This window comes from Falco biarmicus, chromosome 5 (assembly GCF_023638135.1).
Source record: "Falco biarmicus isolate bFalBia1 chromosome 5, bFalBia1.pri, whole genome shotgun sequence".
NCBI lineage: Eukaryota > Metazoa > Chordata > Aves > Falconiformes > Falconidae > Falco > Falco biarmicus.
This window is the reverse complement of record NC_079292.1, coordinates 23,578,261-23,602,903: the sequence shown is the minus strand read 5'-3', so window position 1 is coordinate 23,602,903 and position 24,643 is coordinate 23,578,261. Positions and strand designations below refer to the sequence as shown.

The following is a 24,643-nucleotide window of genomic DNA, read 5'->3' as shown; positions in this document are numbered from 1 at the left end:
TTATCCTACTAGCAAACATTTAATTCAATCCACTTACAGTATCTGCTCTATGAGAAAATGTAATGGAACAAAATTGCCTAGCAAGATTCCTGTAAAACACACCAGAACAATAACTCATAGGTCCTTCTGGGATAGTAGATGTATCTTGTGAAGACGGAGGTCAAGACATTTAAACCAGATGTCCAAATGGCTTGACTTTTCAAGTGGCAACTACCCAGCAACTTCCACTGAAGTAAGTCCGTGCTTTAAGTCAGACTCTGTTGCTCAGGTGTCATGACAGCATTTGTAACTTCAGCTCTTTAGGGGAACTTACTGGTGGGATTCCTGATTTTATTTTGCTTTGGGATGGTGCATCAATCGCTGTTCAAGATCTATCCAAGATCAAGGGGGCAATGTTGGTTGCATCCATTTTTGGGTCCCCAACTTGAGCAGCTGATTTTTCAGGATGTGCTTAGCATTTGCCCTCTTTAATCCACCTCCAGGTTCAGGAATGAGTTTATAGTGAAGTCATAACTTCACTCGGAGCACCTTGTTTGCGTAAGCCGAGCGCCTTCTTTCATCACAGAGTAAGGACATGATGGTTATGGCCATACTGTGAGATGAAAAGCAAGCTCAGGAATGGGTAAACACCATCTCCACATGCTTTTCATTCGTATTACTGGCTGTTGTTCAGCTACAGCTGTAGTTCAAAGCATCCACCTTAGGTTTATGCAAAGCTGAGTTCTGGTATCTGTGGTGGATTCAGCAGCAGCATCCCATGTCTGCCCGCAGACAACATGGAGAGCTACAGCTCCACACACTTCAAAGCTCTGCCCCACACACAGCTCTGGAGCTCAGCCTAAGTCTGCATCTGATCCTTTTTTAATGAACTCCACAGTGGGTATTGAGCTGGGCTGAGCAGACAGGGCTAAGGGGTTGCTTCTCTGCCCAGCTCTGGACATGCTCCAGCCCCTCTGCGTCCCCCCTGCCCTGAGGGGCCCGACCCTGAGCCCAGGCCCCGAGGGGCGGCCGCACCGGTGCCCAGCACAGGGGGACGGGCACTGCCCCGGCCCTGCCGGCCACAGCGCTTCTGACAGCGGCCAGGGCGCTGCTGGCCCCCTTGGCCACCTGGGCACGCTGGGGGCTCCTGCCCAGCGGCTGTGCCCAGCGCAGAGCCCCCCCCCGGCCCGGCCGGGAGCAGCCGGCTTCTCCAGGAGATGCTGGGCGAGACGGTGCCAAAGGCTTCGCTAAGGCCCAGGCAGGCGCCAGCCACAGCCTTTCCCTCAGCCACCCAGCGGGTCCCCTTGTCCCAGCAGGAGATGGGGCTCCTCACGCAGGACCTGCCTCTCACAGCCCCACGCTGGCGGGGCCCGATCCCCTGTGAGCACTTGCACCAGCTCCCCCAGTGCCCTCGGGTGGATCCCATCCAGCCCCGTACACGTGTGTGTGTCTCGGTGGTGTGGCAGGTCGCTGACCATTTCCCCTTGGATTACGGGGGCTCCATGCCGCTCCCCATCCCTGCCATCCAGCGCAGGGGGCTGGGTGCCTGGAGAACAACTGCTCTGACTGTTAAGGACTGGGGCAAGGGCGGCACTGGGCACCTCAGCCTCTGCCTCAGCCTGTGTCGCTGCTTCCCCCGCATCCAGTAAAGGGTGCAGATTCTCCTCAGCTCTCCTTTCGTTGCTAATGTATTTATAGAAACACTTTTTATTGTCTTTTATGGCAGTGGCCAGATGAAGTTCTAGTTGCGCCTTGGCCCTTCTCACTTTCTCCCTGCACAACCTCATGACACCCTTGCAGCCCCCCGAGCTGACTGCCCCTTCTCCCAAAGGCCACAAACTCTCCTTTCCCCTCCCCCCCCCCCCCCTCCCCCGAGCTCCCCCCAAAGCTCTGTGCAGCCGGGTCGGCCTCCTTCCTTGCCGGCTTGTCCTTCGGCACGTGGGGACAGCCCGCTCCTCTGCCTTTAGGATTTCCTTCTTGAAGCACATCCAGCCTGCCTGGGCCCTGTGGCCCTTCAGGGCTGCCCCCGAGGGACTCTGTCAGCCAGGTTCCTCAACATGCCAAACTCTGCCCTTGGGAAGTCCAAGGTAACAGTGCTGCTGACCCCCCTCTTTACTTCTCCAAGAACCAAAAACTCTACCATTTCATGATTGCTGTGCCCCAGACGGCCTCCAGCCACCACATCACCCACCAACCCTTCTCTGTTCACCCACAACAGGTCTTGCAGGGCACCTTCCCCAGCTGGCTCCCTCACCAGCTGTGTAGGAAGGTCTCTTCCACACACTCCAGGAACCTCCTGGACTGTCCCCTCTGCTGTGTTGTATTTCCAGCAGACATCTGGTAAGTTGAAGTCCCCCATGAGAAGAAGATGATCATAAGACTTCTCCCAGATGCTTAAAGAATATTTTGTTTGCCTCTTCATCCTGGTTGGGTGGTATATAACAGAATCCAAGCATGATATCTGCCTTGGCCTTCCCCCTGATTCTTACCCATAAAAACTCAACCCTATCATCACCTTCATTAAGCTCTAGGCAACCAAAACACTCCTTGACATACAGCACTACCCCACCAGCTCTCCTTCCTTGCCAATCTCTTCAGAAGAATTTACAGCCATCCACCGCAGCACTGCAGTTGTCCAAGTCATCCCACCATGTTTCCGTGATGGCAACTGTGTCACAGTTTTCCTGCTGCACAACAGCTTCCAGCTCCTTCTGTTTGCTGCCCATGCTGTGGGCATTGCTGTAGATGTACCTCAGTTGGGCCATCGATCCCACCACCTTTCTGAGGGGAGAGGCCCTAACTCCTGTGTGACCGTTCTCAGTCTAACACATCACTAACCTTTGTATCTTTGCTGCTGCATGGATCTCCATCCCCTACTTCCACTGAGACAGCAGACTGAAGGACCTTGCTAGCACCCTGACCCTAAACACTGGTGTGCTGCCACCAGGCATATTTCTAATAAGCCTGGTTTTACCCCTTTCCCCCTTCAAATCTAAAGCTTTTTCAGTAAGCCCTGCTAACTCCTGTGCAAAGGTCCCTTTCCTGCTTTGAGACAGGTGCACCCCGCCTGCTGCCAGCCGCTGAGGGCCGTACCAGGGCAGGCAGCGTTCCCTGGTTTACGCCTGCAGAAAAGCCTTTGACTTGGCAATGCTTTCAAAGGGATTCCTCCCTGTCCTCAGTGGTTCCTCAGTGGTCTCAGCACCCGCTGTCCCATGGTGACCCTGGGGGGGCTCCCCTACCCCTCTAGAGCAACAGCACAGAGAAAGCAGACCTTTATTATCTGCAGGAGTCACATACAACAGGATGCTACATGGAATTTTCTGTGCACCTGTAGGATGGGGGTGAGAGGGGGCTTCTAGATACATTTTGCAGCTTGGCCTCCATGTGTACAGTGAAATCACTCAGCCCAAGGAGGTTGAAAATGTTGCTGCTGTTTCACAGAGCTACAGAAGGAACCTGGGAACAACTCCTTGTTTTGGCAGCAAAACACAGTGAAATTTGTGCTTTCAGCTTCACCTTTCATTGCTACTATTCCAGCAGACCATTAAAGCTAAACTGAAAGAGGACTGAGGCAAACAATGCCATGAAACAGTTCCACATTGGCCCAAGGGGAGCAGAGAATCTCACAGGTCTTTTCCACCAATATTTTCTGCGCTTTTCATACAGGAAGACAGCTGGCATTTATTCTGTGAAACGCCACCCCGCTTTGTAACACCTTTTATATTGGGCTGTCTGGGAGTGGGGAAGGTAGAAAAAGGGCTCTATGAACGTCAGCCAAGTTGAGCATCATCAGACAAAAGGAGGACAACCTCACAGTAAGATGTTTGTTGCTGTAGTCAACCCCATTTCATTTGGGTTTGCCTCACAGAGCAACAAAACTCAATTCTGTACACACATCTGTGCTGCCAGAACTTGACAGGATCTTCTAGAGGAGCCTGGTATTTGTACTGGCAGGGAAAGCCCTCTCTAGCATTTAGTAATTCTTAATAGTAACTCTCGTGAGCAGTTACTAGCGAAAGCTGAACGGCTGAATTTCTTCACTGAAATGCCAACAAACTGCTGAGTCCTGGTAAAGAGTTGCTCATGATTCAAGCAGATGTTTCAACCCCTTTTTTTTCTCTTTTATGACAGCTTTAATGACCTACATTTTCCTTTCAACTGCTCTTCCCCTTCCCTTCCTCTCTCTGCTCCCTACCTCCACACCAGCCTTGAATTTATTTTTAAAAGCTATTCGTTTTTGCACTGCGGGTTGCCACAGCAGTTACATAGATGCTGTAACATTTAAAATAGCCTAAAATTGAATAGCCTAAACCTTGGCCAGACGTCTGCGCTGATCTGGGGTGTGCTGGCAAGAAGGAAAGAAATGGCTTCTGGCTGAACTGGTACGGACCCAAATCAAGCACAGACAGTTCACGGCGTTTGTTCCAGCTGTGCTTACCCTGTGTGAGAACCATGCTGGTCTCAGCCCTGATGTGGTCGGTGGCAGTGTCCACTGAGTGCACATTTTGCCATCTTTTTCACTCCTCCCAGAAAGTGAAGGAACTGAGGGAGATCTGGAAGCGCATTGTCACATTCTGAGTTAACCAACAGGATTACTGCTGAAACCAAAGCCAGCCACTCCTTGCCACTAATGAACCAGCTCAAATTGTCCTTTTCCAAGTGTGTCTTTGTATCCCAGACTCTACTAGTGGATCAAGGGTTCATAGGCCAGGGAACAGGGCTCATGGCTTGTGATGCTGATTTTTGTTAGCTTGACTATACTGACTTGGATGATCCGTTGGGCATACTGCAGGACTGACATTTCTTCAGACCATCCTGAAAGCTCTCCTTCAGAAACTATTTTGTTCCAGCTGGGGTTTTTTATTAATATTATTTTTATTTAAAAGCTGAGTTATTTTGGGGTATATTATTAAACTTTTATGGGTTGGATTCTCTGCTTGCTCTCACAGGTGAAAAGCAAATGGAAACTTGGTCAGTCAAGAGAATTGCACCCATGTGAAATGCTTGTAAACAAGCAGACAACAGTGCTTTGTATTGCAAGGGTGCCTACAGCTTCCATTAGAGGCTCTCTATTTATGAATATCTATTAATCCAGCCTCAAGCAAGGCTGTGACCACAGACCCACTTCTAAATCCAATGGCAACTGACCCAAAAATGTCAGAACAAATCAAAAGAGCATAAAAACAACCGAAGGAATAATCAAAGACCAGCACAAACTGAACCAATCAAGCAGATGCTACCTTCAATCAGCCTTATTAAATATGATGCTCACTGAGTCACGGCTGCCCAGTGCTTTCCAAAGGGGATCGTCAATAGAGAAAAATCAGTCCTGAAAGATCAGTCCTAACATGAGAGACTCCTGCTGCAACAGCAATGGTTGACTGGGAGGCTTTCTCAGGTATTTTATCTCCCACAATTAGGGCTAATTCCTATCGCAGTAAACAGGAGAAATGTTGCTGAAGTATGTAATTTCCCTGTATGGCTTTTGAACCTTTCTGTGAAAATTATTATTCATCCTCCTTTCCATTTGCTGTGCCAAGATTTACCAAACTCTGCATTTTAACACACACTTCTGCAAAACCATTTGGTGTCCCTAAAAGAAAAACACGCCAGGTAGCCACCTTCTCTTTGGTGGGCACCAGGAACCTACTGAATTGGGGGCTGCTCTTGTAGCTGCTGCTGGTGGTTTAATTTCAAATGAAAGGAAATCGTACATGCCCTTTCCTCCTTAGTATACAGGATGCGACACAGGTCTTGGTGACCTGAACATCCACTTAATACCCTATTAGTTTGTGGATACACTACTCATCTTCTGATACCCACTTGGCCTCTCTGGGCAATTTTCCCATCTACTGACATTCATAACATAAGCTGTGAAACGGGGGCAGAACATGGTCCTTCCTGTCCAACTCACTCCTCCAGCAGAATACATGGCTGAGCTTCTTCACCAGTGCTAACAGGCTGGTTTCTGATCACTCCGATGCTGGTGAGGTCGTGACAGTCTTGATGATGTTGATGAAGCTAGTCACAGCAGCCACACCCCCAAAGGATCTGACCAAGGTGATGTGCTGTGCCTGTGCAGATCTGCAGGGGCTCATGGCTACCAGGTGTTGGCTTCAAGAGAAGTTTTGCTTTAAAGCTTGTCAAAGGGACCAGACCAGCAACATGGGCCACCATTTTGGAGAGGAAAGCCCTACCAGTAACTTATTGTTTGTCCCTAGTTCTTCCACCTATTGTAGCAGAGCAGAGTCAGCTTGGAAAAGGGATAACTGAGAAGGATGAAAACAAGCAGGCAGGATAGACGGGATGCTGAAAGGCAAAGGGAGCCAAGGCTTGGTGATCGCAGTTGTAAGGGGAGATGCAACAACGCGGCTGAGCAGCAGCAAGGCAAAAGCATCCAGACATCTCATTCTGAGAGTCTCCTACTCCAGGAAAAACACATCTAAATATGGCAAACCCTTCATGCTACATCCGGCTGCTGGCTCCAGCTTGCTGGTGTTTGGTTGAGGTCCCCATGGAAGGCTGTCCCCTGAGCGGGGAGGGAAAGTCCCCCCACGCTTGCTCCGTGCCAGAGCCCAGGCTGACTCACCGTGCCAGGATGTCAGCACACAACAGCCAGCAACCTCAGACAGCTGCTATCTCTTCTGCCCGACAAATAGGATATCCTCCATGGCGTGCAGGAGACCAGCTGGAGCTGCTCCACACAGGATGCACTCAGATATCCGGTGGGCAACTCGTCTTCACAAGCCCCTGCGCTGGAGGCTGCACGGGTGCTGTTTATCTACTCCGACAGCCGCTGGGGCAGTCCAGCTGGGAACTGGCTTGCTGGATGGAGCAGCAGGGGCTGGGAACTGGCTGGCTGGGCTCTGTCGTGGCATTTTCAAACATAAACAGGCCCCTGCACAGGACACCTCCACCGCTGCTGAAGGAATGGGGCTCAGGGGGCCAGAGGCTCCTTGAACACATCTGCAGAGCTAAATCAGAGGTGCTCCTCTGTGGTGTCTCCACTGCCCACTGAGAAGAAGGCAGTAGTCTGGCATTCAGTCCAACAATAACCCAGCGATAATGGGGCTCCTCACTAGCTCAGAGCCCTGCAGAGCTCTTATGGCACAGACTGCCCTGAGAATTCACCTTAGACCTAACTTGATTTTGTTCTGATAATTATCTCTGCTGGCTTTAATTAGAGCTCCTGCCAGTGTAAAAGCAGAGCTTTTATTCACAGGCAAATCTTGCTCCAGCTGTCCAGGGATGGCCCAGAGATCCTGAGAAGGTCCCTGAGCTAAATCACAGCATCCCACTTCTGGGGGGGCCCTTCAGAGTCAAAATGAGGACAACAGTTAAAGAGTCATGTTGTCAGAAATGAACTTGGGAGCATCAGGTATCAAAATTACAACTGCAGTGGACACAGACTGAGATCAAGGGTTTGGGAAACATGGAGGAGCTTAGGCTTTGGAAGTCACTGTCCCAGTAAGACTGCATCTCCCCTCTGCTGTGTCTTGAGTCTGTAAGTGATGTGTGGCAGCAACTGCATGACACTGCACAGCAGGATCATCACCAGAGAGTGTGACAGCTGGAAGCAACAACGGATTTTTCCTTGCAGCCTTGCTGCAAACCCAGGGGAGACATGCCAGTTTTGGCATGCTCCTTGTGGTGCTGACAGCCCCTTCAGTGAGGACGAGTGAGATGGAGAGAGGAAATGACTACAAGTAATTTCCAGGAAGAAAGGACTGAGAACAGAAGGGAAGTGGGGGCAAACAGAAATTCAGTCCTGCCGTTGTGATTTCGAGTCACTTGGGGTATTTATAGCCTGCAAATCTACTGTGGCCACTTAATCATTTGCACTTATTCTCTCCAGTGTGCAGGCTGTACCACGATAACCCATCATTGTTGCCGATAATCTTCGGCACAATAGGAGGAAATGCAAAGGCTGGGACGGAGCCAGTGACTGTGCCAGCGGGACAGGCAGAAAATGCCCCCTCCTGTCCAGTGGGACAGGGCTGGGTCACCTCTGCCAGCTGGGGAAGGGGCTCTTGGAGCAGAGGTGTCTGGGTGGCTCTGTGGAAGCAATTCAGGGTCTCCAGTTCCCTGGTATCTGTCCTCCTCTGCCAGACTAGTTCTCTCTATACTTCCTTGTAGCTGTCTGTAGCTTCTGGAAGGCACATAGCAGCAGCAACAAACCCCACAGCTCTCCTTAACATTTTGGGGAAAGCTTTGTCCTCACAGCTGGCAGGACATAAAAAACAGCTCTGAACACAGGAACCTAGAGGGAGCCACGCTCGCCTGGCCCACAGGCAGCACCTTGACCAAAACAGAGGTTCACACAGTCCTACACAGGCATCCAGGTCAACAGATCCACCTACCCACGACTGAAGAAATGACTCACCTGGTCAGTGAACTCTCCACAGGTCTAGTCACTAGTGCAGTTCTGCTGAGTCTACAAATCCCATGCTCAGTGAGAAGGGATTTGAGCAGAGAGCAAAAAAATACAGAAATAAAAGCATGGGCAGGGCAGCTCCCAGTCTGGGATTTCCATCCACATAACCCTGATAGGTGCTGGCCCTACAGAAGCTTTTCTGGGACTGATTTTCTCCTGGCTTTCACCTGGCTACTGCTCTCTCCCGGTGTGAGAGCAGAAGCAGACCCCCATGTTTTTTCCAGAAAGGTGAAAAGTCAGTGTATTAACAAGAAAACACGATTACTACCAAGTAGCTCTCACAAACTTGGGAATGGTGCCCAGGAGGCTAAGATCTTGGAAAGACCTTAAGAACTTCCTTGGGGTACTTAACGTATTTACTTTCCAGCAGGAGAGCTGGAAAAAAATGCCAAACAAATAAAGAACTCCAACAACCCGACACCAGTCTGGGAGCTGCTCGGCTACTGCAACTCCCTAAGTGATGGGAGGTACAGATGGTGGATTGTATGCTTTGTCAGGAAGACCTAAGGAGCAGAAAGGCATCTCTGTTTGCAGGCAAGGCAAGGAATTGCACAGCAGGCTACTCTGGAGCTCTGTAAGCACTGCACATTTTAACCCCTTGCTGGACATTTTCCAAGCAGGAAAGTAAGGCGTTTAAGGGATAAGGAAGAACACAATGATGCAAAGCTGATCTACTACAGTGGGTGTGGTTTCAGTTTTAAAGCATTTGTGTTCCTAGATGGACTCTTCTCTTGTCAGGCATGAGAAGGCTATTCTCTTGTGTTACTCATCTCAACACAGTCCATTTTGATAGCTTGATGTGATATTTAACAAAAGGCATTTAATTGACCAGAACTGTTGATTATAGTGACATCAGCAACCTTGCCCTCCTGAAGAGCTTCTTACCTGAACAGCTTCAAGCTCTTTGCAAACTATCAACCCTTGCTTTGCTCCTGGAGACTTTTAGCAGTGTTTTGCACACAGCCTGCCCACCCAGAAGCGTATCAAAGAAATTCAGATGACCTCCTGACTCCCCTTCTCTGGTCCTTCTCATGCTCTAGCTCTCCTCTGTATTAACTTCTCTTGGGTTTCTTTCACAGATTATGTCTTCCTCATACAGGAAGGTGCTCCAAGCCACAAAAAGAAACCTCTAGATCCCTGACACTAGTTTGGTAGAGAGTGTTGGGGAACAGCTCTTTTGAGCCTGGGACACCAGCCAAATTCCAGCAATAGAGAGGCAAAGCAGATGTGCACTCTGTTGAAGAAGCCACCTCAACAGATGTTGATGATGATCAAAAGATGCCTCAACACTGTGGAGAGACATTGCCAGTTCCCAGCCTCAGTTTCCCTAGTGAGCTGCACTGGCTGATTGCTTCCCCACTGCTGGTTGGGGGTTCCTTCACAAAAGCTTTTGCCCAGGGATGAGCTGGGTGCCAAGGTGTGATTATGGTAGAAACTGAAGAGATACCAGGTGTCAGCTGAAAAGTGAGAGGTTGGAGATGACATCCTGAGGCTAAAGAGGAAATGAGTGGCAGTAACAGAGGGGGAGGCTGCTGCTTGTGCTGTCTGTGGAGCAACATGCTGAGAGACAGACTGACACCTGGACAGACAGAAAGGCTAAAGGGAAGTGACTTTCATTTCTGCAGTGCAGCTTCTGGCTGCTTCCCATTATACCATGGCCATGACCCTTTCCACCATATTGTCTCCAGTTGCAGGATAAAGGACCTACCTGATGACAGAAGACTCCCACTGCTGCCGCTGATAATTTTGCCTTTACTCCCCATGTTGGCCAGCTTTGAGGTCTTGAGCGTTCCAGTTTCGGTTAGGTCAATCGCAATCTCGCTCAGGCTTCTTGCAGCATGAATCTTGGACTGGACATAGACACAGGAGTTAGTAATGATCTAGTGCTTCTTTAAAGCTCACAGAAGGAAAAAGCCTTTTTGCTTTCCTGCCTCCAAGAAGGAGGCAGGAAACAGGCCTCCACAGCAAGCTTGAGTTATTTTACAAGAATAGAAGAAATCTGGCACAGTATTTACTGCTGCACTTCTTACATTCTTAAGTGGGTACAATTCTGGCATTGCTTCCTGCTGTTTGTTATTTTCTCTGCTTTGCCAAGCACATTTTTCCCTCTTAAACAAACTATGTATGGAGTCACTGTGTTACCACATACAATAAGAAATGCCAATGTAATAACCTGCAAAGCCCAAAAGCTAAAGACCATCTCTAGCATCTAAAGAAAGCCAGGAGAGGCCTTTCCAAATCTACAGTGAGCTTTGGACCAAGACACAGTGAGGGCATGGCTTAAATGGGCTGTCATGAGAAGCTGGAAGAAAATACTGGCAGGAAAACATGCTCAGGTTATGGTCCAGACTAACATGCCGCATGCAATGCCCCTGCTGTAAGGGACCTGTTCAAAGCATTACTTCAATAAGAAGCAGCAGCCAGCCCCAGGTCAGTAACTGGCCACGCTAGGGCAAGGAGTCACCCATTGTACACCACCAAATGTCAACAACTTAGGCACCTCCAGGGGAAAGTAAACATGCATACTGTGTAAACCTATTGAATAGAAAAGAATTAGAATAGGATAGAATATTACATTTCAGCTGGAAGGGACCTCCAGCGATCACCTATTTCTCCAATTTTAGGAAGGAAGCTGGAAGGGACCTCCAGCGATCACCTATTTCTCCAATTTTAGGAAGGAATAAGTTGACTTCCTAAGATGTCATCCTTTCTCCATTGGTTATTGAAGGATTTGAGACAACAAGATGCCCAGAAAGTTCATGTGAGATAACTCCAGAACTTCCTCTTCATTAAGCAGTGAGCTCTGATGTGGTTATGCCCACAGAACCAACAAAGGTAGAAAATGTTCAGGGCAAGGGGGTTAAGCAGCGCTGGCAATGAAAAGAGCATGGTAGCTGCTTGCAGGCTTGGGCTCACTCTGCCCTAGTGGCTGCCTTGCCTCTGCGATACAAACCCTCCTGGTAGCAGCTCACCACCTATCTTCAGTCCATTCTCCTGACAGCCTCTAGCAAGTGCTTAACATCAACAAGAGCATCAGGAACACTGATCAAACTTGCTGGGGGTGGCCCTTCAGTTATATCCCTAGCACTACCAGGAAGAAGAACCCTACAGACTGTGTCTTGAATTTTTCAGTCCTTTTTCTGACTAGTACAGCCTTAGGATCGCCTTAAAATAGCAACTGCCACATCAGAACAACCCTCTGTAGTCCTCTATCTCATTTCAGACTGCGGGCAGCTCCAAGTACTTCAGAAAAAAAATATATGGAAACTTTTCATTAAGCCATTGTGGAATAATCTGTCCACATGGGAAATTTCCTCCTGCCTCTTCTGCACTAATGCTTATGCTCTGAGCTCTGTTTTATATATTGGTTGTTGAATTCAGGTAACAAGCCATGCTAACAAGGAGAGAACTCACAACCAGGAAGAAGCTCGCTGTCTGTAATGCAGCACACAAGGATGACTGCTATTTCACCTCCAACCTGGAAATTAGCTTCTTGCTCGCTGACCCTCACATGAGCTCCTCAGTCACGGGTGGAGGGAGCTTGCAGCTCAGCCCATCACCCAAATCTCACAAGGCCTGTACTGCTGAGCTTCAATTAGCCTGGCCTCACAGGGCCACTGATGTGCAATTTTGATTTCCCAGAACCCAGAAATCTGTTGGCGTATGGTGCCAAGGCTCTCCAGCTGCACGACCTTTTGTTCAAGAAGGTGGTGAAGCCCCAGTTCAGGATCACCTGATCACTCACCTCTGCACCTTCTCAAGGCAAGAAGACACTCTCAGCCCTAGTCAGACAGTTCAGGTGATTGGCATATCATTACAGTGCTGATAAATCTGAAGCTGATTGACATCCACTTACCAGGTGTGATCTATTCCTACTGTAACTAACATGAGGTGGGACTACAAGGAATGCTTGCCACAATGGGATTTTTGGTGTTATTTCACACCCTCAGGAAGCAGAAACCATGGCTGAAGGCTAACCACACTGAGCTTCGCTCCTAGCTCTGGTTACTGATTTGCTGTGGGGCTTTGTGTAAGACACTTAAGGCTAAGTTCTTTAGCAATCCCCTGCCTCTGTTTGCACATCAGTGAAAAAATAAGGCAAGTAAAATGTCTCCCTGTTGCAACTAATTTTTTTAAGATTAATTTAAGACTGCAGATGAAGACAGCACTGGGAGAGCCTTATACTGAAAACACGCTCAGAAGTATTATCGTAATTTAATATTCTTGGGTATTTATGGGCTTTATCGTTACCATTCAGAGGTACCCAAATGCATCATAAGGTTATTGCCACAACAACTCCAAGAACAGGGCGTGTGCACTCACTGATTTGAGTGAAGAGGCTGAACTACCAGCCAAGATGTCAGAGCAGATCAGGCAACTGGTACTGACCTTCTTAAAACTAATGCTACAACCAGTTACATACTTCCCATTTCCAGCAGCTCCTCCCCCAAAATCAGCCCCAGGAGAAGGAAAGCATTCTTTCAGCTTTCTGGATCTGAGATTTCTGGTCAGAAACAAGGTCTGTGAAACATGTTCCTCAAATAGCTCTGGAAGGTTAGTTCTAGGTGAAGAGGAAAGTCACTGCTTTTATCTAATGAGATTTCCTGCTCCTGAAGTCTTGATAAGGAGCCTGAGCATGAACTACTGTCTTGCTGCAATGCCAGATCTTTGGAGGTAGCGAGTCTTCAGACTGCTGCTGTCCTGGTGATTTATCCCCTGCAGGTGTATACATGCTGTATGCACCCTGCATATAGGTAGGGTTATGTATACTTTGTATAACCCCAGGAACAGCCATACTGATCAAACCCAGCGTCTGCCTAACCCAATATACTGAGTCCTTGTGGTAGATGTCTAGGAAAGGTACAAGCTCCCAGTCTGCACTGACAGATCCTGCCCTTCCGCTCTGTGAGGCAGTGGTTTTCCTGTATTTGTAGGATAGTTATGGCAAGAAGCCCTACAGTTTATTTCCACTCATTCAGACTGCAAATTAGGGCGCACTCTGGCATTACCTATTTGACCAGGCACCAACTAAAGTGCTGAGCAAAGGCAATGCAGCTGGATGCTGTTGTGGTCCTGGCCTGTATGTCAAGCCAGCAATGGCTGGAAGTGTGCCCTACATAAGGCAAATGAAAAAATGATGTAAGACCAAAGCCTGGCATCCCTGGAGCCAGGAGAGAGGAAAAACAAACCAAAAGAGAGCAGCCAGGGAATGAGCAGGGCAGAGCGAGCTTTCTCTCCAGAGGGTATAACCCAAACGTGCTGAAGCCATAGGAGAAGGTTTTAGATCCAATTGCAGTTGTGCTGACAGTGCCCTGCACGAACAGTGGGGACAGAGCATCTCCAAAAAGGAATGGTGCTAATTTTCCATGCTGCTCAGTCCCTGCTGCCTCTGCTCCCTACAGCAACGCCAATCAGCATCGGGTGGTCTTGTGCTTTGGACAGCCACTCATCAGTAGCAGGAATCAGACCAACAGCTCATTTCATCCAGGCCACTGAGCAGCAGCCAGCGCAAGGCCTGGGCTAGACTTTGTACTGACAGCACAATAGTGGAAAGCTAGATTACATCCCATTAGCGCTCCCTCGGGCCCTTCAGTCCCTCCAGGCTCAAAAATTTTAAAGCACTTAGCACAGACCTGCCAAGTCTCATTTACATGGAGGGAGACCGGCTCATTCACCAGTCATTTCAAAGCATGGGGCCAAACTGATCCCCAGTGTTGTTCTGACAGGGTCAGAGGGTGAAGGAAAATCCATCAGTGAAATGCAAGAGTAGACGGACACTAGGGATGAATTTATCCCTCTTGCTTGCAGTGATGGGTCTTTGCTGCAGGTGATTTTTTGAAACCCTTGACCTATTTTCTACTGGTTCGTTCAGCCAAAAAGCCTTGTGCTTGGAGCAACGTGCTGTTGGAAACTCCCACAAAATGGGACTTTTCAAGGCTTCTAGGCCAAAATGATTGATTCAGTGCAGTCAACAGAGCAAAGACATGCCTTGAAGTCCTGCTGCATCTGTCTCCTGAAAAAAAAGAAAGCTGACAGGATTTCTGCACACTGCCATGTTCACTTGGAAAGCTGGGGATCTTTTCAGTCTCCACATTACGCTTCAATTGCAAGGACAGCTAGACAGATCAGCGGGGAGCGAGACGCTGGGAATTTGGCAAGCTGGCAAGAGTTCAACATGGAGTGAGGATGCAAAGAAGACTGGGACCTCACTTCTTTGCAAAAGGGTCAAAATCCAGGCAAAGCTGATTCTATTTCTTTGTAAAATCATGTGAAGGGGGTTTTCCTGTGGGGATGTGCAGATGGTCCAGATCCAACTGGTGCCCAGTTATGTGAGAAGCACAGAGTTCAAGCTGCTTTATCACTATGTTGTATCTCCAGCCATCTAATATACATCACTGGAGTGAAGGCTCAGCTGCAGTGAGCTCCAGCAGGCTTTTTCTTCTAGGTTTGTTTTTATTTTTCTTTCTTTTGTCAAAACGATATTAAATTCCAAGTTTGGACATGAAAGGAAGGAATATCTAAGTTTTGCTTTGAAGTTGGGGATTCAGCTGAAGTGGGGGCTGAGATTTAAGGGGATGCAAACCCATGTTACTTGAAACTCAAATGTTTGTCTAAGCCCTTGAGAGCTGAAATGAAGACTTTTCACATTGCCTCACTCTGGAATATGTTTTACTGGTTTTCAAAAGCAAAGCGCACATGTGTACAGTGTCCTCAAGTGACCATCAGGATGAGCTCAACAGATCAATTAAAATTAAAATGAATGAATCTATCAATCTCAACGGTGTCATGTAAAAAATGAGGACAACAGACTAAAATACCAGCTCCCCTAAGGGAAAGAGGCAAAAATATTTGTATGCTGTAACTTCAAAGCCTCAGCGTGACCACTGGGATTATTGTGACAAAGCACACTGACGTGGTCACAGACGTGACAGGTTGACAAATGAGGGCTGGTGGGTGGTGCTGTCTGTAGGAGTGTGAGAGAGGGGAGATCAGATTGAAACACTATCTGCCAACAACAAAAGAAGTCACTGAAGGAAAGTCCTGGGCATTTAAGAGACCCAGTTTCTTACCAAAGAAATGGGAGGAGGAGGGAATCTCCTTTTGTTTGTTGGCTGCTTGTGACCTAAATAACTTGCAGCTATATCAGCAAATCCATCTGGCTAAAAGTAAAAAAAAAATAAACTACTGTTTGTTTTGCTGAGTTGGTTTTGTTGATAGCAAACCAGAGAGGGCAATGCCTTGCCTGTGGTGGTCCTCAGCAGAGGGGAACAGGACAGCATTACTTGCTATCAGGCAAGTGTGCAATTTTGTCCACATTCACAGCTGGCCCTGAGGCAGAGGTGGGAAGTTACCTACATCCCTAAATTCAATAAAGCTCACAGCAACTAAGATGAATCCTGGTTTTTTGCATTAAGTGGGACATGGCCAAAGTGAGTGTAACTGTGTGTTCTGGCCAAGGCTTCTGAAAGTCCTACCCGGTCTACAATAAAGTCACAGAGATCATGACAGGGAAAGCGATGTCAGAAGGGTTTAGAGTGAGCTGGACTAATAGCATGCTGTTGGCCCTTCACGTAATTTCAGCAAGTCAATTTAATACATTTAACTGGCAGAAAAATAATGCAACAAAGAAGAACAGGAAAAAGAAATACTTTTCCGTCAGTTTATTGGGCTGAGCTGGCTCACAAAGGGACGCAATAAGGTCAGGGCCTGTGCAAGGGAGGGAGCAGCCCCGGCCTGAAAATGAAGGCAACACTTTCAGCAAGAGCAAGATGTTAAGACTGTTTCAGCCATTTGGAGGAGTATTACCCTGCACATTCCTGCCATCTCACCAGAGATGGGAAGCAATGCAGGCAGCTGTATAAGAAGGTACTCACTCAATACAGATTCTGTCTTCTTTGTAAAGTTTTACACCAGCTTGCCCATACGAAGAGGGGCATCTGCATAAGAAGTCTCTCTTCTGTCTCAAAACAACCAAAGCCATCTCCTGCTGCTCTGAGTATGCCTAAAATTACTGTCAATGAAAGGAATTATAAAGAGAACACATACTCCTGTGGTTTCAAGGTGGTTTCTTTTGCGTATTGAGTGACCCTTTGTGCAGCACCAGATCAAGACAGTTCCTTGTAAGGCCAGGCTGTCAGCATCCTGCCGACCTCCTTCTGTTGTGAGATTCTGTGTGAAGAGAGAACTAATATCCCTACCCTTCATTTCTAGGAAGATTTGGTAGTAAAAAGCAAGGGACAACAAGGATTCAGAAACAGGTGTAGAGTGTGAAGCTACTTCGAACTCAGTTATTGAAAGCTGCCCTAACTTTATGACCGTTCAAGAACGAACAGACATGTGGAAACTGTCCAGACAGGGATGTGACCCTATCTGCTTGCAGACTTTGGCTCCTCCAGTCCTTCCCTCAATCCTTACTCCCATAGACGTGAATTTGATACAAATTCCCTCAGTCTGGTCAAAGCCAGCATCTATTTTGAGTCAGTCTGCCTTTTTTTTGATCTTAAGTGGGAAGGAAGAATAGGATAGGAGGCACCGTTGGGCTTGACCCTGCTGGCACTGTGGGGTGTGAGCACTCACCCACTACAACATGCACTTCCCACCTCCAACAGGCTTACCTTGCTTTGCTTTCTGTCCAGGTAGAACTGATGCTGACTAATGGCCATAGCCCAGATAGACTTTATTAGTGCTGGACAGGCGTACCACGTATGCACAGCAATGCCGCTATGCCCAAAAGTCCTCCTGGTCACAGATGCCCTGGAGAGGAGAAAAGAACTGAGGTTACACCAAGGTTTCCTCTGATCATTTTCTGTGGCAGAACCTACCGCAGACCTCATAGCAAAAGCTGCTGCCTTTACTGCGCACACCCTTGTGCTAATGGCAAAAAAATGCTTAGAGAACAGCAATAAATAGCTAATGAAGTCAGGAGAGCATGTACTTTAAATAACTCCTCAAGTTAGCAAGCTCTAGAGGACTAACCGTAAAGATCATCCAGTTTGTCCAGTTCAGACTATTCCTGGGCTTGGCTGAGCTGATGCTGACCTGCTATGTGTTCCAGGGGAGTCAACAATGCCAAAGCATGTGTGAATCCTCTGCGTCTCATCATATGTTGAGACACCTGAGGTCAAGTCCTCACACCCTGTACTACCTCTGGCTTTGGACAGTGGTTCTTACATATTAGGACCCAGATGGCAACTAAAGATCCTTAGGAACAATGGCTGCTTTAGGGAATATGGTATAAACTGTTCAGGTACCTTGAATTCCCCACATGTAAACAGATATAGCAGGACTTGCCATGTGGTACGAAAAAGTGGAGTTGTGAGGTTCAGAGAGGGCTGCCTAGTGCCCTGGAGAGAAGTATGTGACTGGGTGATTAGCTGAGTGAATATAAAACCAGGAAAAATAAGAGCTAAATGTTTCCTCTCTGGGACTCCCAACTGTCCTCAAATATTAGCAAAAAATACAGGTTAGGTTTCCCTGTGCTTTCACAGCTGTACAAAACTGCTTGATTATTCCACCCCACCCCTCAACTCTGCCTCCACCAGCAGAGCCCCTGACACCAGCACCCACAGGCTCACACAGTCCTGGTCTGCAGAACTCCTCCCACTGCAGGGATGTAGCACGGGCTGCAGTAAACCAAGCCATGCATCTACAGAGCCCCAAAGAAATGAGGTCCTCTCTAGGCTGTTAAGAAAAGTCTTGTGGTGGAGGACTACGAAATGAATGTGAGCATGAGTACAGAGGCTAGCTCAGAAATATGATGCTTTATATATACATACATATATTTTATATATGTTATATATATTTATATATATTAAAAAATATAGCCTTTCACATAGGAAGATGGATGGTGAAGAAGGGCCACTGCAAGAGACAGCCTGGGGAGCAGGGTGTGCTACGGAGGGGTTGTCACAGTCTGTAGCCAGCAGGCACTCTGTGCGATGTAGATGTGAAGGTGACACTGCAGGACAGCCTGGGAGCTCTACTGTGGAGTGCAAGGGGTAGTGGACTCTTTTTAGCAGCACTCAGAAGTCCTCAAGGCTGCTAAGGCAGCGGTTCCCCTCCTGCACCTGCACTGGCCACTCCTCCTCTGGTGCCTGTGGGCTGCTGTCCTGTCCAAAATTGGAGGTGAACATGAGGCGGGGAGGCACATGGTCAAAGAAAGTTGTGACAGAGCCAAGAATGAAAGAAATGAAAAATTCTGCAGCAAAATGGGAACTGCTGTCCAGGTGCAGCCTGTGAGAGGGCTGACCACTCTTGAGTCAGGGCCTTTTCAGTGCTGCAAAACATGTTTAAGCCAAACTGTGAAGCTACAAACTGGAGTTTGACTTCTCTGAGTAAACAGCTACAGCCAACAAGGTCTGAGAGAAGTGGGGAATCTCATGTTTCAGCGTTACCCTGTGCTGAGTCCTTTCCACACGACTGGAGCAGAAGACCTTGTCCCATTATGAGTATTGCTCTTGTGAGAAAACTCTCCATGGATGCAATAGGACAGGGGCTGATGGTCCTAATGAAGATGGGTGCTGGGCTGCCTCATCCCTGTCACCGGATAGGGAATGAAGGCTATGCTGGGAGGTGCTCTTGAAGTTGAGGCTGGAGAGGGGATCTAACTCTGGATGCTTTGTGTTGGTTAAAGGGACACAAACTGCTGCAGCATGTTGGCATACAAGGCTCTAAGGCATTAAGGCACTCCAACATGGGCTAAAGCCTTAATTCTTGTGCAATCCTATTCAGTTCTAACACAGTAACTTGTTTTGAACTCTCAGAAACATACTCTGCAAGCCATTCATCTTCTCATCTTAAAAGCAGCGATTTCCAATTGCTTGTCTTTTTGGGATCTGTACATATTTTCCATCAGAACTGCAGACCCTGTTAGAAAGTCTGCAGACTTAGCTGATCAGTGCTGTGGACTTGCTTTTCACAGCTGTTTTTGGGGGACCTGTGGGAGACAGCCCATGGGTGTTCTTTCCATTACTTCCTCTCACGATGCTACACATGTTATGGAATTAACCTTGTTGATACCCCCAAAAAAGTATAATTTCCCTCCTTTATGGGATAAGTAACCATGATGAAAAGAGGTTAAATGGCTTGTTCAGGGCAGGAAGCCACGAGCAGAGGCAGGGCTTAAAAACATACATTGTGCTGCCCAGCCCTGGCCACAGCCATGGAGCCGTGCTTGCTGTGACTGTGGTTTGCTGACTCAGGCTCTGGTTTGGCTACGAAGAGAGGAATGTGGAAAGAGCACTGTGTTGGCTACTCCTCCACCTCCACATGCAGAACAACTCCTCGCAGGAGTCCATCCCACTTGGCCGGCAGACTACAGTCCAAGCTGTATTCCCACCACGCCACTACAATGTGCTTTGCTGCTTTACAGCCAGTGTACCAGTTTGCCCTGGGTGGCGGTACTCTCTGGATAAGAAAATCAACCAAATTAATTCCCTTGTAGTGAGAAATTATCAGGCTGACAACCTGAGACAGGGTTTTGTGCTCCTGGTGTTGATTCAAGTGATTCAGAGAAACAATGCAATGGAATAAAAAGCCAGAATCTCTTCTGTGTCAGTAATTCCTATCATCTAAATACAAATGAGACAGAAGAGGTTCCTCTGTGTGGTCACATTTCATGCACAACATTGAGTTGCAAATATTATAATGATTTTAATGTCCCAGAGCTATTTGCCTTTTTTTCCTTGCAACTGCTGCTTCCAGGAAACGGACAGCCTGGCTGTTTAGGGGCTTCTTGCTACTGTTTGCTTGGAGCACGCATTTCTGACGCCTTGACCGCTGCCAGAGGCTCGGTGGAGGAAGGAGTGTACCACCCCCAGGTCCTGCTGTTGGAAGATCTCCCAGTGTATTCTCAACTTTGGGAATTTGCTCTGCTAGATTTCATGCGACTATTTACATGCTTAATACTAAGCAGATGCTTCAAGGCTCCATTGACCTGGAGCTGCACAATGACACGCGCTGCTCGACTCAGTTTTTGCTTTAACAAAACGCACCTATGGAAATAGGCACCATTGTATTAGTGTGACAGTGTTCATATCAGGGCGAATAAGCACAGAAACTGCATGCAAAATTCCCCTAATAAAAGTACATATATTAGTACACAGATAGGCATGGGAAACAGGTGAAACAGGATCACAGCTGGGTGATCAGCAAAACACACTACTACCAGCAGCACATAAAATCATTCTGGGAAAAGGGTTGGTTTTCATCAGTTGTATCCACACTTTGAGAAGTGGGACATTGCTTTTAGTGAGAACAATTTACAGAGCAATACACACACGCTGGTCACTGTCTGCAGTAGCCATCCACTACCACAAACGAGCAAGGGGTGCAGAATGCACTGACTAGGTGCAGCACAGTCACTTGAACTCACCCTCTCCCACATTAGATTTCTGAAGTAAGAAGGAAACAAAAAAAAAAAAACAACCCAAAAAAAAAGACTCCTGTGCCAAAGAGACTGATGGGCTTTCATCCAGACTGCCGGTAAACCTCTGGTACTGTGCCATTCCTTTCAGTTGCACTATTGAATATTTATTTACAAGGAAGCATGTGAGTACAAAATCTGGCGCCCATCTCCAGGCTCCAAGAGCAAAAGGGGAACAAGGCAACCCCCGGCTCACGCACGGGGTCTGCCGGCACCGCAGCTGGGGCACCGCAGCTGCACAGCCCCGGGGGTCAGTAGGTGCCAAAACAGAGGGAAGGGGAAAAAAAAAAATACCGCTAAGAGCCGAGGGGAAGCACATCCTCACAAACAGCCACCCGAACCCAAAGCGTTCCCGATGGAAGGAAGCAACAGGCACCGGCTTGGTACCCGTTGCCTTTTGCTTCCCCAGATACCAAGCGCAGCAAGCCCCGGGCCAGCGCGGCTCACCACGACCCGGCTCGGCACGGCACTGCAAAGCCCGGCTCAGTACGGCTCAGCCCGGTTGGGCACTGCAAGGCACGGCTCGGTACGGTACGGCTCGGCACGCCTCAGCCCGGCTCGGCACTGCAAGGCACGGCTCGGTACGGTACGGCTCGGCACGCCTCAGCCCGGCTCGGCACTCACCTGCGCGGGTCGTGCACCTCCACCGAGAACTTCTTCTCGCGGAAATAGAGGTTCTCCAGCTGCCTCCATTGGAAGATCTGCGGGCAGAGGAAGGGGGTGAGGCGCCTCCGCGAAGCCCTCACCCAGCCCTGCCCGCCGCGCCGCTCCCTCCCGGCGCTGCGGCGGGGCTGCCCCGCTCCGCTCGCTCCGCTCCGCCCCGGCCCGGCCCGGCTCGGCTCGGCCCCGCGTCCCGCCCGCGCCCCCCGCCCAGGAGCCGCGGGGCAGCCCCGGGGGCGGTGCCCTCCCCCGCTGCCTGCAGCGGGCTCGGGGCCGGGGGGGGGAGGCGGGGGAGGGCGCCAGCATCGCTTTGCGGGGTGGAATAGGACTGCAACGCAGGCGAGGCCACGGGAAAACCGGGGTGCGGCTGCTGCCCCCCTCGAGGGCTGGCAGCGTGGCTGTGCGCTGGCGCGGGTCCCAGCAGGGACGAAGGTGGCCTGGCGGGGGAGGCGAGACCCCCACCGGGGTGACCCCCGCCCCACTGAGGTGGGGTACCCAGCTCTGCTTGTACAACCAGGGCAAGGCTCGCACAAGCGTGAGCCGAGCGGAGGCAGCCTATCTACGCCAGCTGGCGGAGTCGTGCGGGCGATGCCCGAGGCCCCCTCGTGCTCCCGGCGGGAAGAAAGTCAATTCCTGCCGCAGTTTTCCAGGCTGCCCTGCTGGCAGCACGCAGACAGCCAACACCATCGCCGAGGGGGGAAACTGAGGCACGAAGCAGTCCTGGGAGTAAAGTGCAGGTCTCTCCCTGCGTGCCCTCGCGCCTGAGCCAGCCCGGGCCAGCCCTGCGGGTCTCTGCCTGCCCACTGAGCGTACGTGCTCCTGGGCCCTGCAGTGCGCTCCCGGGGTCCCTGTATCCCACGTCTCTGCCGTGAAGGGACCCTCAAGTAGGCAGGAGGGAGCAGTGACCACAGAAGCAGCATGAAGGATGCGGTGACTGCAAAACACTGCATCAGCTCTGCAAACCAAGGCACCATCACGGCCGGCGACAGGCCCACCACCGCCTCCTCTTCACGAATGGGCCAGCCAAAATCCAAACCCTGGCTGCCTCAGGGAGGAGGCAGCCTCCACCCCTTGGGCATCTCCCACTCGGCTTCCCCGTGCTGCCCCTAGCAAGCAGTAGGGCTTGAGGAGCGTAACCTCGCTGCTAGGAAGCACAGCCAGCAGAGCTCTCTTTGATTTATACTCCTGCTCCTACTACAGGCAGCTTCTGTAGAGTTCCTGTCCTACCCCCAAGGAAGGCGCTGGCTCCTGACAGGCCGAGATAAGCTGCTTGCCAGTGTCAGCGCTCTGGAGATATGTAAACAGGAGGAGTAATTCGATTTGCACTGATTAAGCTGCTGGTGGAGGTGAAATCTAGAAAATAAAACAAGCCACAGCAAGGACCCAAAATTTTATCTGTGCTAATATTTCAGGGGCAGCAAAATTGAAAATCCTTGTGTTTGTAAAAGTTTCCAACCAAGATTTTTTTATTATTTATTTTTTATTTTCCCTTTTTTTCTTTTTGTTAATGGGGGGTTTGGAAGGAAGGGTGGGATAAGGAGGGCCCTGAGCTGCCCTGTACTCTGGGGCTGTCTGCATTGCAGAGGGGTAGGAGAGGAAGGGGTCCAGGAGGGATGGAATGCTTGAAGGGCTGGGCTGTACCTTCCTTACAGGATTATTTTATTCCTCCACTGGAAAAATTAATCACTTCATAAAAGCTGTAATCACCAAACGAAGCACAGAAACACCCACTATTTTACTCACTGAGGAAGGACAGACATGGGGTGAAAGGGTTAAGCCAGGAGCTGAGGTCTGAACTGAAGTCTGTCTGCCCTGCAAGCACCCAGCTTCAAAGGCATGAAAAGGAAGTTTGGAGCCTAAACTCCCACTGACAACAACTGAGGTCAAGCCTGAGACTGCCATGTGGGCTGCTGAAAACAGCCCTCCGTGCTTCCAGATGCCCATCCACAAGGCAGGGAGAATAATGGAGCCGTGCCGCATGGCATGTGCAGAGGACATGTTTGGGAAGCGCTCAGACATGTGGAACACATAAGAGTCTAAAAAACTAGCAGATCACACCCTTCAGAAAACATCCCTCTGTCCCTGGGTCCCCTGTTGTCATTTATGACTAAACTTCGGTGTGGCACAGAAGGAATTTGAAAGCCTTTTCAGAGCTGCTGGCAGCTGCTCTCCTCAGACGCTCTGCCACCCATCCTCCTCCCTTGGACTCTGCCAGACTGTCCCCTGCGCTCCGATCCTTTCCTATTTTACCCTCTACTCCCAAAGTCACAGTACTCAGTTCATTAACTGCAGCTCCATTTCCCTTCGATGATTAACTCCAACTGTCCAAACACACAGGGCTCTGGGGAAGCTGTTCAGATGCCCAAACGTAGGCGTTGAGTGCCATTTTCCGTGGCCCAGGGTACCCTGCCTGGCCCCCGGCTGCTGCCCCAGGAGGGAGGGAGCCTGCCGAGGGGCCGGTGCCAGCCTCATGCAGATGTCTCTGATCCCCAGCGGGGCCTAAAACGGCATTAGCCACCTACACTTTGGGCACCAGAGCAGCTCCCCAGATTGCTGCATTTTTATATTTAGTCTCTTTGTTTTTCTTGGCAGGGTGCAGAAGGAGGCAAATCCAGACTCTTGGGAGGGAGGGGGTGAAAGTGACCCCACAACTTGGGTTTGTGTCTTTTTTTCCATAGTGCTACTCTCCAGAACATACACGTGCATTTTACCATTGCTGTAACTGAGCTCCCTTTGCTCCTCAAATATTATTCTGCAATCTCCCACTCGTTTTGCCCACATTGATCTGAGTGGTCTCACCCTTCATATACATAAAGAATCCGGTCTGCAAGAATGTGAATACCCACAAGAAAGTATCCACTTTCCTGTTAGCTGATCACAACCCCTCGGAAGAAACAAAGCCTAAGGTCTCTCTTCAGCCAGAACTTCTAATGTAAGCAAGCTGTCTCCCTCACCAGTTGTCCAGCTTACAGACAGTTTCAAATTGATGTTGTTAATTCAGTGACAGATGCACAAGGTGCCATTAGTTGGTCTTCTTAAATGGAAGCATAATTTTTACCCATCAAGATCCTTTTACCACATTGGTGCTTGCAACCTTCCCTAGGGAATATGAGCCACAGCAGGAGCTGGTCATAATTTCAACAGTC

The 24,643-nt window shown here is 49.3% G+C and overlaps 1 protein-coding gene across 7 annotated transcripts in view; it reads right to left on the bottom strand.

Annotated features, from left to right (window-relative positions):
* The window catches only part of FRMD4A (FERM domain containing 4A), a 386,216-nt gene that overhangs the window by 22,821 nt on the left and 338,752 nt on the right, over positions 1–24,643 (bottom strand). For all 7 annotated transcript variants that reach the window (XM_056339185.1, XM_056339186.1, XM_056339187.1 and 4 more), the window contains 3 exons: positions 21,462–21,538; positions 17,029–17,167; positions 10,122–10,263 (listed from right to left, as the gene is read on the bottom strand). In XM_056339185.1, the coding sequence (XP_056195160.1) occupies positions 10,122–10,263; positions 17,029–17,167; positions 21,462–21,538 (358 nt within the window). The remainder of the gene's footprint in view (positions 1–10,121; positions 10,264–17,028; positions 17,168–21,461; positions 21,539–24,643) is intronic.